The 17,243-nt window shown below is 35.5% G+C and overlaps 1 protein-coding gene across 2 annotated transcripts in view; it reads right to left on the bottom strand.

Moving 5' to 3' along the window:
* The window catches only part of LOC132110906 (Golgi-specific brefeldin A-resistance guanine nucleotide exchange factor 1-like), a 90,805-nt gene extending 74,506 nt beyond the window's left edge, over positions 1 to 16,299 (bottom strand). For both annotated transcript variants that reach the window (XM_059517992.1, XM_059517993.1), the window contains exons 1-3: positions 16,143 to 16,299; positions 13,556 to 13,658; positions 13,044 to 13,110 (exon numbers count right to left, since the gene is read on the bottom strand). In XM_059517992.1, the coding sequence (XP_059373975.1) occupies positions 13,044 to 13,110; positions 13,556 to 13,651 (163 nt within the window). In that variant the 5' untranslated portion in view covers positions 13,652 to 13,658; positions 16,143 to 16,299. The remainder of the gene's footprint in view (positions 1 to 13,043; positions 13,111 to 13,555; positions 13,659 to 16,142) is intronic.
* Between the last annotated feature and the right edge of the window lie 944 nt (positions 16,300 to 17,243).

The following is a 17,243-nucleotide window of genomic DNA, read 5'->3' as shown; positions in this document are numbered from 1 at the left end:
AGTGTCCTTGCTGATTTTCTTATCGATTACAACAGGTAAGTGTGCTTCAAATAAAGTACCATTCAAAATTTCAGGGTTGGTCAATTTTATGGTCAATAATAACCAAGTCTGAAAGAAGTGTGAAAATTAATATTAATTTGTATATAATTAAATTACTTAAATTAATTAAACTGCTATAGAATTACAATTAACAGTATTGTTAAATTATTAAAGATAAACAATTTTTTTAAAGGTAAAGTGAGCATTAGATTAAAATAAACTAAATGTAAAAACAAGTACGTATAATTAAAAACCAATTTCAAATGATTCTGTTAAACTCCATAAATACATTTCTAACACTGGCTGATAACCATTTATGCCGATTTTATATGACAATTAACAAAACCTCCCAATAGGGCTGCAACAAACGATTATTTTGAAAGTCGATTAATTAACGATTATTAGAACGATTAATCGACTAATCATCGATTATTTCACTGATTAATCAATAGAATTTGATTAATTATTCAGCTCTTGCAATTAGTTAAAATACTGTTATTTATAACAAATAAATAAAAGATGGTCTAATCACTTCAGCTTTGGGAAATAATATTATGTAATTACAATCATTATACAATTGATTTATACAAATAAATATATTTGACACACAAAATGAGATGACAAAGAAACCTTCTTATTTACCATTTAATTACTACATAAAAATTAACTGAATGACACATCATTCTGCCTAACATCTCCTTTCGTAAGTATATAATATGGATAAGAAACAAAATAAAGGTAAGTGATTAGATGTTTTATTTTTGGATAAACAATTTTATTCACAATATACACTATCAGTCAAACATTTTTGAACAGTATCTTCTGCTCATCAAGCCTGCATGTATTTGATCCAAAGTACAGCAAAAACAGTAACATGTTTTACTATTTAAAATAACTTTTTTTTATTTGAATATATTTTAAAATTTAATTTATTCCTGTGATTTCAAAGCTGAATTTGTATCATTACTCCAGTGACAATCTTTCAGAAATCATTCTAATATACTGATTTGCTGCTCCAAAAACATTTATTATTATTATTATCATCATTGTTATTATTATTATTATTATTATTATTGTTGTTATTATTATTGTTGTCTTTGAAAACAGCTGAATATAATTTTTTCAGATTTCCTTGATGAATAGAACATTTATCTGAAATAGAAATCTTTTGTAACATAATAAATGTCTGTCAATTTAAAGCATCCTTGCTAAATAGAAGCTTGAATTTCTACAATAACCCCCCAATATAAAAATAAAAAATAATATTGACTCCAAGCTTTTGAATGGTATTGCGTATAATGTAACAAAAGCTTTTTATTTCAGATAAATTCTAATCTCTGGAACTTTATATTCAGCAAAGAATCCTGAATCCTGTTTTAAATATTGATGATAATACTAATAATAATAATAATAATAATACTAATAATAGTTCCTTGAGCAGCAAATCAGCATATTAGAATGATTTCTGAAGATCATGTGACACTGAAGAATGGAGAAAATTCAGCTTTGATCACAAGAATAAATTACATTTTAAAATATATTCAAATAGAAAAAAGTTATTTTAAACCGTAAAAATAGGACACAATATTACTGCTTTTGCTGTTTTTTGGACCAACTAAAATGAAGGCTTGGTGAGCAGAAGAGACTTCTTAAAAAAAAAAAAAAACAACAACAAATCTTAAAGTTCCCATTCAAAAACTTTTGACTGTAATCTCTCTTAAAATACCTTACTGGTTTATGATAATCAAAACAGTCCTGAGCTAGATAAGCTTTGATCTCTGTAAACCAAACTATCACTTTATTCAAATATGTAATAATAATGTTTAATACCGTAAAGCTGCTTGATTTAGGTATTGCATAAATTACTAGAGACGTGACGTGAATGCTTTACTGAGATCGCTCAAACATCCACATCTGTGTAATGAGATGCATTTTTAACTGCTTTCACACTGCTGTGATTTTTGTTGTTGTTGATTTCATTATTGAGAGGAAAACGCACGTCATATTTTCATATCCAAACGCCATTCTGTTTCTCTGAAGCAGCGCTGTATCTCTTCTTCTCTTGAATTGCATCGAGGAGGGCTGAATTACAGTCTTGCGTCACAGCGCCACACTGGTCAAACCACATTATTGCAGGCTCTAAATTAGGTCAAATTAAATAAAACGACTACTCGACAACAAAAATATTCCAAAATATATACATGTAATATAACAAAAATATTACATTGTCGATAATGTTGACTAATCGTTTCAGCCTTACCTCCCAATACTAGATTTGAACCTCTAACACATTGTAAGGAAGCTTTCTCAAACAGAGCAGTATATAATTTCACTTCTCTGGCCCCTATAATGGTTTTAACCTTGCAGCTCACACACCTTTTAATGTTTCCTCTTTAAAGCACTGGGTTAGAGAGGTTAGTCGTTTAGGTCGGGGGTGTGGACAAGCTGCATGAAGTCAGTCGGCTTGTTGTGCTCCATCTTGTCCTCTGTTCCTGTCAATATAACCACCGCACCAACGCCACCTCCTCCATATACATGTATCCCCCATGCCGTGGGCCTTTCATAGCACAGACTATGATTAATAGTTGTGCACTAGGCCCCTCCGTGCACTCAGCACATTGTTGCGAGGCTCTGAAACAGGACAACAGTTGCATCCCCACCCAACACTGGGCCTAAGCCCCCACTGTCAGTCCCTGTTTAGAGCACTGTTAACTGGCCAGATTTACAGCTACTAACCAGCACTGGGTTGCTGATTGGCAAAGAAAAGATAAGCATCCATCATCATGACTTATGGACCGTTTTATAACAGCGGGAGAGAGGCCATGATGAGCACGCTGTCACCCTGAGTGACACCAGTACAAAACTGTGGGTGTTAAACTTACCACAGGGACAGATGACTTACATATGAAAGCATGTACTGTGGATTTACAGAGCTAAAGTAACACTTCAACACACCTTCAGAAAAGCATCTGCGCGACTTCAAGTAATGCACTTCATGCTGCAGCTACACTAAAGCCTTTGCTATGGAATCTACATTTACAACAAGAAGCATGGAACAAAAAAAAAAAAAAACAGAAAGACTGTAAGGTTACATTCAAAGAATAATCGCTGTAGTTTTTGTTTTGGGACTTTAGCTAACATAAGAGAATTAAGTGATTTTGATATCAATCAGATGTAAGGTCACCAAACAAAGCTGCAAAATTAATGTCTGTTTTCAAACAGGTTACACCAACAGTACATTACTCTCCCATCTCACACTGGGCCACCTTCATGAAACAGTCAAAAACTTTTTTTTTTTTTTTTTTTTTTAGCAAATGATGAGCAAAGCTAATCTGATTTAGATTTTTGCATTTATGAGCGTACAAATCTAAGTTGTTATGAAAACTATTTATACCCACTCCCAACCATAAATAAATATTGCCAAAAACATCCAAATGTTTTTTTGTTTTGTTTTTCGGCAAACAGATGACACTGCTTTATTTTGGTAAAACTATTAACTAGATTAGTATCTAACAAAATCAATTAGTTGTGAATCTCATTGATAAATAAAATTTATTTAAAATAGCCGCAACTGATCAACTGTCCCTTATTAGCCTATCTCGGCCCTCAGCCAGGTTGATATTTTCTCCGTGCTCCAAACAGCTGTAGTGACATCTCTGTAATGCAGGTAATTTGTAGTGGGGTGTAAAGTAGACCATGAGAGTCTTCATTTTCTCCCGACATCAGAGCCACTGAGGACGCAGTGATTCATTTTTATTTTGGATGGTAATGTGCCAGCGAATGCACCTAAAATCATTAGTGTCTGCGCAAATCATTTTACTCCTAACATGCTTTTTGAATGAGGAACAATTCAAGAAAGGCTTTGCTAATAAAAAAAATACAATTTAAAGATGGATCAGTACCCACTTGTTATGATCCAACTGCACCTCCAGGAGGAAGTCTCACACTTTATATTTTTATGATTATTTGCAAATCGCTTTTCCTCTTCCACAGAAGCATCTTTCCTCTGGCATCAATGTGGTGAAGAGGATACAAGGACAGTTGAGAATTGTTTTGTGATAGAAACCCAGGACGTGGGATTGGGCGTAATGGAAGGAAGCTCTCTCTCCTCAGGGGACAGCAGTTGTAAATTCCTTCCAGTGAACCTCTCACTATTCACTAGGTTAGGTCATCTCATCTCGATGACATTGACACCAAGACAATAACCCTGCCTTTAAACCTTAGGCTTAGCATTAGAGGTTAATGATAATAATTTGGATATGCATCGGAATATAGTGCGATGTCAGCATGAGGCAAATATCAACTCTGCTCTAGTGACCTATTGCTGTTGGTATGACTAGTCAACTAGCCTACCATTGTGAACCATCCCTGATGCTGAATTCAGTGAGGTTTTAACTTTAAACCTAAGTGACTTCCCTGTAGAAGCATTAATCACATTGATATTGAGAACACTCTACTTTCTATTTGTTTGCAATCTCAGATGACATTACCAAGGACATGAGTAGCAGACCCTCATGTTTTCTTTCCTCTCCTTTCACTTGAAGGGGAAGGAGAATTTATTTGCCCCATGTGCCGTGGTAAGTAAACATATTTGCATTTGTGTCGCTCTGCTCTGACTTATGACTCTACTCTTTTCTATGCACATTCTTACAGACCATCTAGCTATGATATACATCCACATATCAAATGGCAGAAGAGTCCATAGGGCCTCAATGGAGCAGCATATTCCCACGTGCACTGGGAGAAAGACTCCAGCACACAGGCGCAGCTGTGATCCAGAGACATATCACACTTGACCTTGAGCTATAGTTCACTTTACGTACATGTGTGAAGACTGACACAGAGGACACCAATGGCTGGTTGCATTTAAACGTTCTTAAAAAGTTAGACATCTATTTATCTTTTAAAAGTTGGTTACTGGAAAGTAGGCTGGACACCTGTTGGTCAAACTAGTTCTTAAGACTAAAATAAAAATGAGGTTTTTAAATCACTTTTTATTATATAACATGTTAAAAGGTAGTGCAATAAAATGTTATGCAAAAATGTTATATTGAACCCCATTATTTAAGTGTTATTTTCATACTACAGTAACAAAAATGAGGAAAATGTGCTCAACTGTTATTCAAATAAAATTATGGTGCAAAAAAAAATAATAACAATAATAACTGAAAGGGTCCAAAAAATGATCATCATTTCCTACATTTTGTTAGCTTAACAATTGGCGGTGGCGGGAGGGGGGGGTGGTTCTCAAGCACTCAAGCAGAAATGACTTCAGATATGTAGGTCGATGTCAAGTATAGTTTCAAATATACGTACACATGGAGACAAGAATTTGCAAAAACTGTACTCCTGTCAATGGTAAGTCAAATTTCTAAAGACACAGTCAAAGGATTCCTTCACAGCCCGTTCAGGAGATGAAGAGATTATGAAAAGCGCTTGAAAAGAACCAGCGATCAAAGTATCACTGAGATGTTTACTACAAAACCCAGTCACCATCCAATCATCGGATGGTGTGGTCTGACCTATTACAGGAGGAATTTCCTTAGTACCTGAAAGCCAAACGAGAGGAAAGGCTAGGAATACAGGGTAAGTGAGAGAGTTGTCAATCAAACAAAGCTCTGGTATTGGATCTACCGGGTGGCATCTTTAAACCTGTATTTGTATGATGTATGAATAAAAATGAGAGGATTTAGTCTGTCGGCTTCCTCTGCAGACTTGTCAAAAACCTGACCTTTGACATAAAGGGAGGGGGAGGGCTGGAGGAAGATTCAAAGATTTAAAGGACTAAGGCTTGGGCTGACTAGTGTATAAAAAGTGAATACCATGAGCATGTGAGACATCTTCATTCAATGTGACGTTTCCTCCACACACCCACCGCTCCCTTTTTGCCTCAATGGAAGATATTCAATGTACAACCAATATCAAAAATATCCCCAGAGAATTACTTGACTCCAGACTGAATCCTAGTTCTCAATTTGATGTTAAACCGACCATGTTTCATAGCTAGAATATCTCCCTTACAAAACCAATGGATACATCGAGCAGATGTTCAACAAGCTAGATCGAAGATCTAAAGCTCATATCTCCAACACCAATGTGTTTGTGGATTTCAAAAAGGGAGAGAGTCTAAAAAAGGAGGCAGCTACCATAATTTGTTATTTTCTATTATAACATAAAATTAAAAAAATTAACATTTAGGCTTATTTGCAAAGACTTTTTCAACATTGGCCAAAACCCTGAGATAATTTTTAAAAACCTTATTTTCCACCGGATAAAGTCATACAGGTCATAAAATTTAAGTTTTTTTTAACCAACCTGTCCCTCTAAAATCAATCTGTATAACTTTCACCAAAAAATGAAGGCAGAAAATGCAGAAGTCTGCGGATTCAGCCTTGGTCTGCTAATCAGCAGCTAAGCATATCTCACTCCACGAGTCTTGTGCAAATAACAACTGATAAAACAGATCACTGCTCTCACCACCTTCATGCTTGAGATTTAGGGATGTAAAATATCGATTAATTCTATAATCGATTGTCGTTTAAATTAACAATCAATTAATTGATTAATCGTTACCCATAATGCTGCAAAATGCATCTATTGCAGGCAGCAGTCACTGGCATGACAGGATGTGCAAAAGCCACACACACACAAAACGCTTTCTCACTTGAATTAATGGGGTTTTAGTCTGAATAAAATGCTAGTAGCAGGAATATAAAATGAATAGATGTGATTATGATCATTTCATAAAATGAAGAGAGCGCACCATACGTTTGAGATCAATTTACTTTGTTGACTGTTTTCTGCCATTCGCAATGTATTTGAATGTTAAACTATTATTTATAATGTAAACTACTTACACATTCGCACATAGACAGAAAAAAATTATCCTCTTCATATAAGCAAAAACGTCCTTGGAACAGAAGAGAGGACCGGTATACTGGTCTATTTAAACTGACCAGTGTAACCTTTCAAATGTTTAGTTGACTATTTTATTTTGATAATGAACAGACTGCGATGTAAGTTTGAATCGCTAGAATATACGTGTGCTCCAGGCTCCGGCGTGATCGAAACAGTTGAGACAAAAAAAAAACTTTTTCGCAGGGTTAGGAAAATGTTAGATCGTGACCGTGCCTCTGGATGCATCTTCACAGTCTAACCCTGTAATTTCGCAGGTTTATTTTATTATCTTTCACTTTTAATCGCATCCCTTACTGTGTGTGGTAAACATGGGAAGGGGAATGAAAGATTTCATGAATTAAGATTTTGTACTATTTATTAATTTGTTCCCTTATTTCAGATAAATCATGGGTTATTTAGGGAACAAAATTTATGAAACATGGACAATTGCCACAAATTAAGTCGTAGGAACAAATTAAGTTGTAGGAACGAACAGTCTATCTGTCCTGTGTCCCGCAGCCCTGCAGAGCGCAGTTATCTGATGAAATGACTTACTACATTTCTCTTGCTTGTCATGTTGAATAACTTGTGTTGTTTCTATTTTAATGTACTTTTAAAGTTTAAATCACATTAAAAGCTTAATTAGTACACTTAATTAGTATTAAAAGCTTAATTAGTGAATTAACGATGATGCGATCATATATAGTCACCGTCACTCAAAGCCGCTCGCACGTGTTTTGCACACGAGCCGCACACAGCCCAACATTAAATCAGTTAACAGACCATCGACAGCCTTAATCGATCAATCTCATATCGACAATTAACCAATAATCAATTAATCGTTTGCATCCCTATTGAGATTCCAAGACAAGAGACAAATTGAAAATATATATATCAAAATGTAACCTATGTTCCTGTTGAGATAGAAAGCCAATTTCCATATTATCTGCTATTTCAACCAATAACTAAAGAATTTTGCCAACATGCAAGTCCAATTTGTTGGGGGAAAACTTTACAATATGCAAATCTGCTTCCAAATATGTGGGGGGAATTCTTTTTTAGCACATTTTAGCAAAAGCCCACTCGCTGCTTGAATCAGGTGTAGTGCACGTGTAGGTGAGGTAGCATGAGTGCCAACACGTTTCTGACATACTACATTCAGGAAACTCTTTGTTTCACAAATACAAAAATGGTCTTATTCGCGAAAAGAACACTTTTGTGGAATGGGAGAGAACACTTCCTTTCCCAGAACAATCTATCTCTTGGGTTGACAAGCCTCCCTGCTATATTTACTCAATCTAAACTGCAGATGATATACTTCCAGCTGCACTCTGCTGCCATAAAGCACATGTGCCTGCCAATCAAACGAATGGTGCAGTGGAAGGAGAATGAAACCTTTATCAACCCAGTGAAAGTGGCTAGTAAACCTTTGGGGCTAATCCACATTTCCTTCAGCGGAAGCTTTTGTTGTTAGTCAAGATAAAATGGCCACAATGTCAATGGAATTACCAGGCTTTCATAAAGAAGACAGCTGGGCTACAAAAGTCCACTCAACACCATTTAAGAACTACACATATACATTTAATACACAGTACCGTGAGCCAAAACACTGGCAATATAATATGAACCCAATTCAACTTATTTCATCATTCTTGAAAAGGCATTAAGCAGTATTTGTCCATTACTTACTAAGCTCTTACATTTTTAGATCCATTATTAAGAGGCAAATAGTAAAACAAGGCAATCAGCAAGGTAAAGCAGGGCTCAACGCTAAGGATTTTTTCCACTGGCTCAGTCAGGTTCAAATTATTACTTGCCCTGACAACATTTTCACTGGCCCTGCCACAAAAAAAAAAAAAATTAATAGTTGCCTTTATTATTGCTTTTGATCTATGTTATCTTGTATTCTAATAAAAACAAATTCAATTTTACAATTCTCGATTTCAATTTTGATACAACAGCAAAAACTACTAACCTGACAAATATAAAGTTCAATCATTATTCAAGACAAAAGAACAGTCAGTAAATAAGAACAAAGGTTAGGTTTTTATGTTTGTATGCGTTCAGCTACAGAAGCTGAATAATCACATTTTAAAATATTAAAATAACATTTACTAGGGGTGTAACGGTACGTAAAAATCACAGTTCGGTACGTACCTCTGTTTTAAAGTCACGGTTCGGTTCATTTTCGGTACAGTAAGGGAAAGAAATGCAAACATTAAACTGCAGGTTGTTTATTACTATACACTTTTTTTTTTTTTTAAATACTTTTTAATAAAATATATATAAAATAAAAATAGAATAAGAAATAAAATACTGCTGCAAAGTTCTCCACTAAATAAAATACTCTCAGTCTCAAACCAATATCATATAATAAAATATAATTAAAAATATAAATAAATAACTATGATTACAGTGCAGCATTACCAATCCCAGCTTGTAGGCCTGCTTCACCAGAATCGTGCCTGATGCGGCACTGGCGCGCTGCTGCTACTGTAGGTGACATAGAGGGACACCGCTGAGAGACCAGGCTCTTGTCTTCATGACAACAATATCTATACTTCATGTTGAGCATAAATATAAAGCCTACTGATAAAGGACACCGTCAACAGTATTGACGGCAAAATAGACTATGTTTGACAGGTGCAATATTTGAAAATCGATAATTATTCATTTATTTTTTAAATTACATTTATATCTGAATTTAAGTCAACCTATAGACTTTCAAACATCAAAGTGTCATGAATTAATGTGTATTTGTGTACAAAATGAAATATAAACATTTTCCTATTCTATTTTGCCTGGAAACGCTTCCAACACGCTTGCGTGTCGCATGAAAAATAGGCGTCTGAGAGCTAGTCCGTCTGCGTTTTACACAAGACATCATCGTTTCACAAAATATACGGATAGATATAGTTAGCTGAATGGATGCATACCTGTTTATTAGAATGCAAGCATCTCTCTGTAGTTTCAGCTTGTCACGAAGCTCTCTCTATCTTGGAAATGCAACTCCAATATTTACCCGTGTCTTGTTGCTTCTCATGTCCCAAAACCTTCTCAGGTCATTTATTTCACCCGTACGTTTGCGCTTCACAGAACGTGCAGGCAAAGCATAATCATGATCCATAACTAAGTTATTGATTGAGGTATAAATACGAATATAAACAATATAAATATAAAATATAATAGTCTCGATCAAGACTAGCTACTACTTTTTCTTCTTCGTCTCGTCTTTGCTTCTGTTCACCTTTGTATTTGGCGGTTCCGCAGGAAGTTAGATAAACTACAGGGGTCAAAGTTTATATGACACAGTAGACGGGCGACAAAACGGAAATAAAGAAACGTGCCGTGTCTTCTAATTAAACTATAATTTTCTCCGGATTTGAAAGTTCGTGGAAACTGTCGGGATAATGTAAGTACACAACTAATATATATATATATAACATAGATATAGTGATATCTGCTATTTTTAAAGCAGAAAAATTACATATTGCGCCTTTAATGAGATGCAGATTCATTCTCTGGCAGCAGGGGGCACTTACTGAACAGATTTACTGGTTACTGCTGTAAACAAAGCAGCGCTGTGCATATTAGCACCACTTTAAATGCATTATACCGAGCCAAAATGAAAAGAAAACACTTCCAAACTTGTAAACTTTTCTGAAACCTTTTCTTTCAGTTCCCCTCAGAAACACATCCATATAAAATTCAATATTCCTATATTTCACACATCATGAACAAAGCTGCTCTGCCTACTACAGTATTTACTGTCGCCCGCCTGTTAATGACCGTTTACATAATAAATATAATATTAACAACATAATATTTCCACACAAATTATATTTTGAAAAAAATATTGTGATGCATGCTCCCCTGTATAAATTTAATATAAATTAATCATTGTTAAAGCTACAAAGTTACTCAGCAAGATGGGAATTTTTAATTGTATTTTTGTATGTATTTGTCCGTTCAAATGCAAGAAAGACAAACACAGCACGCAAGTACTGATTGGAGGTTTTTTTTTGCGCCTTGCAAAAATGCTTTTAGAATTTTTTGTTCTTTTAATTAGCAAGGCTTAAAAACAGATGCAAATGATAAACTTTATGACGAGGCAGCAGTGGCCCGAACAGGCATGTGACAAATCAGTCAACTGTCCCGAGCGTCTTTCACGCTGGCCCCGGGCAACCAGTCAGTCCTTATTGTCAAGTGTTGTCATTGTGTTTTTTTTTTTTTTTTTTTTTTTTTGTTAAAAATATAACCTGTATTCAGCAAACTTACCAAAAGTTACTGTAAAGATATTTATGATGTTACAAAAGATATTAATTTCAAATACATGCTGTTGAAATTCCTATTCACAAACTGTTTTCAACATTAAAAATAATAATAATAATAATAAAAGTTTCTTGAGCAGGAAATCAACATCTTAGTATGATTTCTGAAGGATCATGTGACAATGAAGACTGAGTGATGATTCTAAAATTCAACAGTGCATCACAGGAATAAATTACAATTTAAGATGCATTAAAATGGGGTAAAATTATTTATATTATATTAATATTTCAAAATTTTACATCTTTTTCTATAAAAAGAAAATGCAGCCTCTGTAGGCAGAAGAAATCTTACTGACCTCAAACTTTTAAACCATAGTGGCTTGGAAAACAACCATCATCTATGCAAGAATATGAAGTAGGTGAATGAAAGTCAACACTTTCTCAACAGAACTAACAAGGCCTTTGCTGCGGGTCAGAGGGGGAGTTTGGCAGATTTCTCCCTGTGTCCAAAGACAGCCGCTCCTGTCCATCTCCGAGCAGCACTATTCTCCGGAGAGAGGACTCCCTGTCCAGGGCTTCCATTACAGAGGCATGACGACATGCAGACAGAGTAGAGAGCTGCTGCACATCTCATCAACTCACACCTCTCCATTAATACTCAATGAAACTCACTATGATGAATCAGGCTGGCATGCTCAGCAAGACTTTCAGCTACAAAGAGAAGTAACGTTAGTCGAGATTGTTTGTGCCCCTCTTACCCAAAAGAGGTCTTGTTTTAATCAGCCATCACACTCATTCAACACTCTACGAACACCTTATTTATTATACACGTTATTATCGCATTATGGCATTAATTTATTAATGCCGGCAATTATTTTATCGCGTTAATGCAGTTTATTATGAAAGTCCGTTGCTCTAACTCTTAATACATATGGGCATACAGAGAAATCATGGGGGAGGGGATGCTCCTAATCAAATTATTTAGGTTAAGCATCAACATTCACAAACCACTATCCATTGTTATTTTTATCAGAAAAGAATGCAACAAGCTGGTAATCATGTCTGATCGTGCTGTCTGCATTGGCTCGACAGCATCGTCAAATCGGTATTTGTTGAAATCAAAACAGGGATGATAATTGAGCGCCAGCCAATGAGACTGTCGTTCGCGCATTAGCTCTGCCTACTACCGGATTTTCATTCGAGATCAGTTATAAAATTATAATAATACCCCTTTACATTAAAAAGCATCACATCTAGAAACTATTTATTTATTTATGAGCAAAGGAACAATTGCATAAAAGCACAGCATAACATTTACCGCAGCTGTTCATTAAGAGGCATTTGTATGACTAGATGAACAAACAGACATAGTTTCAAAGGGACCCCAAACATTATGAGGTACCATAAGAGCCCAGAAGAAGAAAGATAATATTGACTGATTTGAAAAGGCCATCCCTTTCCTCAGAGGAAATTTTGCATACACCTGATTAAATATGCTTTCGTTCTGTAGCAGGAAAGAAGCACTTTTGCGAAAGCTAAATGAGTCTGTTTAGTTTGATCCCCCTTGATCTGCTTCAATGTAGTCCCGAATAAAGGAAAAGAAGAAATAGTGCTTGCGCAAAATGAAAACAAAACATAATTGTGTTTTTTTTTACTTTTATCAACCAAATCTGTATTATTTAGACTGATGGGGAAAGGGATATTTCCAACAGCTGATATTAGATTTTTTTGGGGGGCTAGATAAATGGACTACAAAATGACAGAAAACTGTCCAAACACCTTGTTCAATAACTTAGTAACTCATCTGCGGCAATCCTGAATTTGATCATGTCTAACCTTTTATGTTATTGAGGGTCTCTTTCAACTGGCTGAAGCTATTGAGAAGCGGGTCCTGTTCTTCATCCTGTGAAAGAACGAGAAAATCATTTTATCATTCTAGTTAGCGACAATTTGGCATGTTATGATTTATCTAGAATTAGATCATAGATTACCTTTGCCATCATCGAACAATCACTTAAAGTGATATTTTTAACATATTTGATACACATTACAATGTTGTGATGCCTAAATTCACTTGTAGCATTTAAAATGACATATCTTTGTTTTGTTTTATTTTTACTTATTTTATACAAAATGGTATAAAGTTTAAATATAAGCCATAACATGAAAACATTTATCGGCTTATCAATTTCAGTTAGAATCATATTAATATCAATGCATCCCCAATTTAAATATTAAAGAACTATGAGAAACATACAGTCATAAAGCGGCCGTGTATCATTTCAAATAGCTAACTTGAACCTACATTTGAGACAACTAATATATTCTTATAATAAAACTAAACTTACCAAAGGAGTATGGGTACTCCATCTAGAGTTCCTCTTGATAGCAGCAACAACAACAGAAATCTCCCCTTGAACGATGTATATATTCTTGTCCACCATAGTGAATCTGAGATTTAATTAGAAATATGCAATTACACACAAGTACAAACTCAACATCAAACATATATAGTTTTTCTGATAGCAAGAGATACACATGAACATTATATACAATCATCCTAGTCAGACCTCTCAGTTAGATCACGGGATATAGAGAAGAGCTTAAAGCTGGAGGTGATCTCTGTGCAAAGTAGGAGCTCAGGTAGCAGGAGCTCAGACTTCATTATTCAAGATAGTGCCTTGTGGGGGCAAGACAGGTAACGGAAATCACATTGTTTTTCAAAGACGTGTTGATGCAAGGATAATGTTAGAAATACAGATGATGCATAAAACTGCGAGGCCCTGTATGACAAGAAAATTTATAGATACACATAGCAACTTCAGAAAGTAAACTCGACACATAAAATCTAATTGTTTATGAAGACAGACATAAATTTGGCTCATGTTCTGGAAAAGTGGAACTCTAACCGATCCGATCCATGGTATTATGAGATCCACAATGACGACTTGATATAACAGTCACAGTGTTAACTACGGTAATGTTAACAAACCTGCATTTCAAAAAGTCATAAACTACCAATACATTCTCTGTGATTGTCAAAGGTCTACGACTCTGCATACTGCATCCATTATTGCATCAATGTTGCTATTTTACATCAGCATTCAAGAAGGCAAAATCCTGATTTAAGCATGCACCTTAAATAACTAATGTACATTTAGAAAGAACCATAGGTCTTTGAAGCGTTGCATTTTAACCCTAAAGTCCACAGGATCATTTGATATTCTAGAAATAAAAATCCTCTCCTCTGAATATCTCTAAGGCTTCTAAATTATCTTTTTAAGCAAATAATGGGCCTTTTAGTACAACTGCGAAATCCCCCTACATCAGTTGTTTTGCTATTTCAAGATGAATACTTACTCGACTGAAGCGACTTTGGTTCACTTGATTATTTTGCATATTAAGACATATTAATGGGAGACATAGAGTCATACCTGACATCTATGCAAGTAGTAAGTAATACTTTTAAAAAGATCTCACTTATTAACATTACAAGCTCTTAGAATGTCATATCATTGTAAAGATTTTTTTCCCCTCATAATTTTTGACTAAAGGATCAATGAGAATTAATTTTTTTTCTGACTTTTGCTGTACATGTCAGGCTTTACAGGGTTAAAGGGTTAGTTCATCCAAAAATGAAAATTATGACATTAATAACTCGCCCTCATGTCGTTCCAAACCCGTAAGACCTCCGTTTATCTTCGGAACACAGTTTAAGATATTTTAGATTTAGTCCGAGAGCTCTCAGTCCCTCCATTGAAGCTGTGTGTACGATTTACTGTCCATGTCCAGAAAGGTAAGAAAAACATCTTCAAAGTAGTCCGTGTGACATCAGAGGGTCAGTTATAACAAAAACAAAAATTACGACTTTATTCAGCATTGTCTTCTCTTCTGGGTCTGTTGTGAGTGCGTTCACGACGCTGCTGACGTGTTTTCTGGTGCACCCAATAACAAAGATAGCACATCAGCAGCATCGTACATCAGCAGCGTACTTTGATGATGTTTTTATTACCTTTATGGACATGGACAGTATACCGTACATACATTTTCAATGGAGGGACAGAGAGCTCTCGGACTAAATCTAAAACATTATTATTTAGAGGCATTAATGACATAATTTTCATTTTTGGGTGAACTGACCCTTTAAGTGTATTTCAGTGCCTACATACAGCATCCCCCTCTAGACCTACACATATTGAAGATAAGTTTGGGTGAAAATTACACTCTATAGTCAAACATCTGTGTATAAACATCTAATGAAGCACTGTTTGCTCTACTGCGAGCAGATATTGCAGTGATAATGACCACGTACTAACAGCCAGCATCATGATGCTACAGATCACTTCTTCATGACAAACTCAGACGCCCTGCTACAGATCCTTCATCTCCAGCAGCATCCTATCATCACAAACAACAAACTCTTTCTCACTGTATGATGTACACAGGTTGATGAGGAGTGTGTTTTGATTATGGGTTAACTGATCAGTAAGCTAATAAGCTTAGCAAAACTGTTAGCAATGCTTGTCAAAGACCAAATAACATGTTAAGCGACCTGCAAATCACAATGTGAACTGTCTCCCACGTATCTTCTACTTCGAGATGCGACTGTGAATTTGGAAACCAAACGACTTGTGAGTAAACAACAAAGCTGATGAAGCAGCTAACGTTAACCAAACTGTCAACAATCTAGCAAGCGGTTTGTCATACTGACTACAGCTGTTAACCAGCTCAAATAAACGTGTTAAATGTGTGATTATAAGAGCTCGTTCCTTCTTCTGTGTGTTTTCGTCTGTCAAAACAGAAGGAAAAAACATGAAAACCCTTCTGTTGACTTGAAGGCGGCGGATCCAAAATGGCGTTCAGATTAATTTCCACTCATTTGTCTAACTAGTTCAGAAGCGTTCGTACAGATAACTTCGTTGAATAAAGGCTTACATTTTAGACAGTTCCGCGTAGTGTTGTCATGCCCTGCTGATTCTCTGTAATAGCACTAGACAGTTATTCTGTCACCGGTATGAAATCTCTTCCACAGGCAAACTTACTGACGTGGAAATGGTGCAGGCGCACACTACCTTGATATTTCCTGTCAACCTACAGCTGTTTTCAGCCAATTATCTTTTAAGTCTGAAACCTTACTTCCCGTGTTTTTAAAACCTTACTTCCCGTTATTTTGAAACAATGGCACATAATTGGCATACTTTTTAAATGGTCAGTTTTACATACTGTAAAGCCAATTAGAATGTTTATAAATGTCGTAACATTTATATTCTCCTGTTAGCGGTCAAAGTAGGGCGGGACTTCGTTGACGTCACATCCAAACAGGGTTGGTTGAATTTCACAGACTGAGGCGTTCAGAGTTCAAACGCGTGCGCGCTCATGTTTCTCCTGTCTGTCACAGTCAACAGTAACTCCAATAATGCAGGTTCATTAATAAGACAGTTTTCAAAAGATCTACCGAATGATGTTGCAGTTCATAGAAGAGTCTGACAGAAATGAACAAAACACCAGTAACGAAATTTCTGTCAATGCGGCAAACCAATTTAAACGATATTTGAAGGACAGTACTGTTTGCCTTCAAGTGGTGCAAGACATCCATCCATAATATATGGCTACACAGTCGTGTTGCGCATCAGAGAGACAACAGTGGCCATGCATAAACTACTTAGACTAGTCTTAGAAGTTAGTCATCCCATTTTTTCTTCTTTTTAAATTCATCCTTTTAATTAAGTAGGCTACATTTGATAAATAAAAATGAAAAGTAACTCGTGAGGCAAAAAGGTGTCAATTATGTGTCGATTCATTTTAGAATGTAAAACCCTCTGAAACTTCAGCTGACTCCTCAAGAAAGAGTCATATCTGTACACAATTGCTTCAAACTAGCCTACAATTGGCTTAGGTTTTTATTATTATTAGGCTATTTATGTATTTATTTAGGCTATTTATTTGCATAGGTTATTTAAAATGCACAAATCCCGCATATTGCTATAAACGATTCTCTCTTAAATAAAGGTTGCAAAAAGGGGGTTTCTCAGCGAT

This window comes from Carassius carassius, chromosome 30 (genome assembly GCF_963082965.1).
Source record: "Carassius carassius chromosome 30, fCarCar2.1, whole genome shotgun sequence".
Taxonomy (NCBI): domain Eukaryota; kingdom Metazoa; phylum Chordata; class Actinopteri; order Cypriniformes; family Cyprinidae; genus Carassius; species Carassius carassius.
Note: the sequence above shows the minus strand (reverse complement) of the source record. Positions and strands in the feature narration are given on the sequence as shown.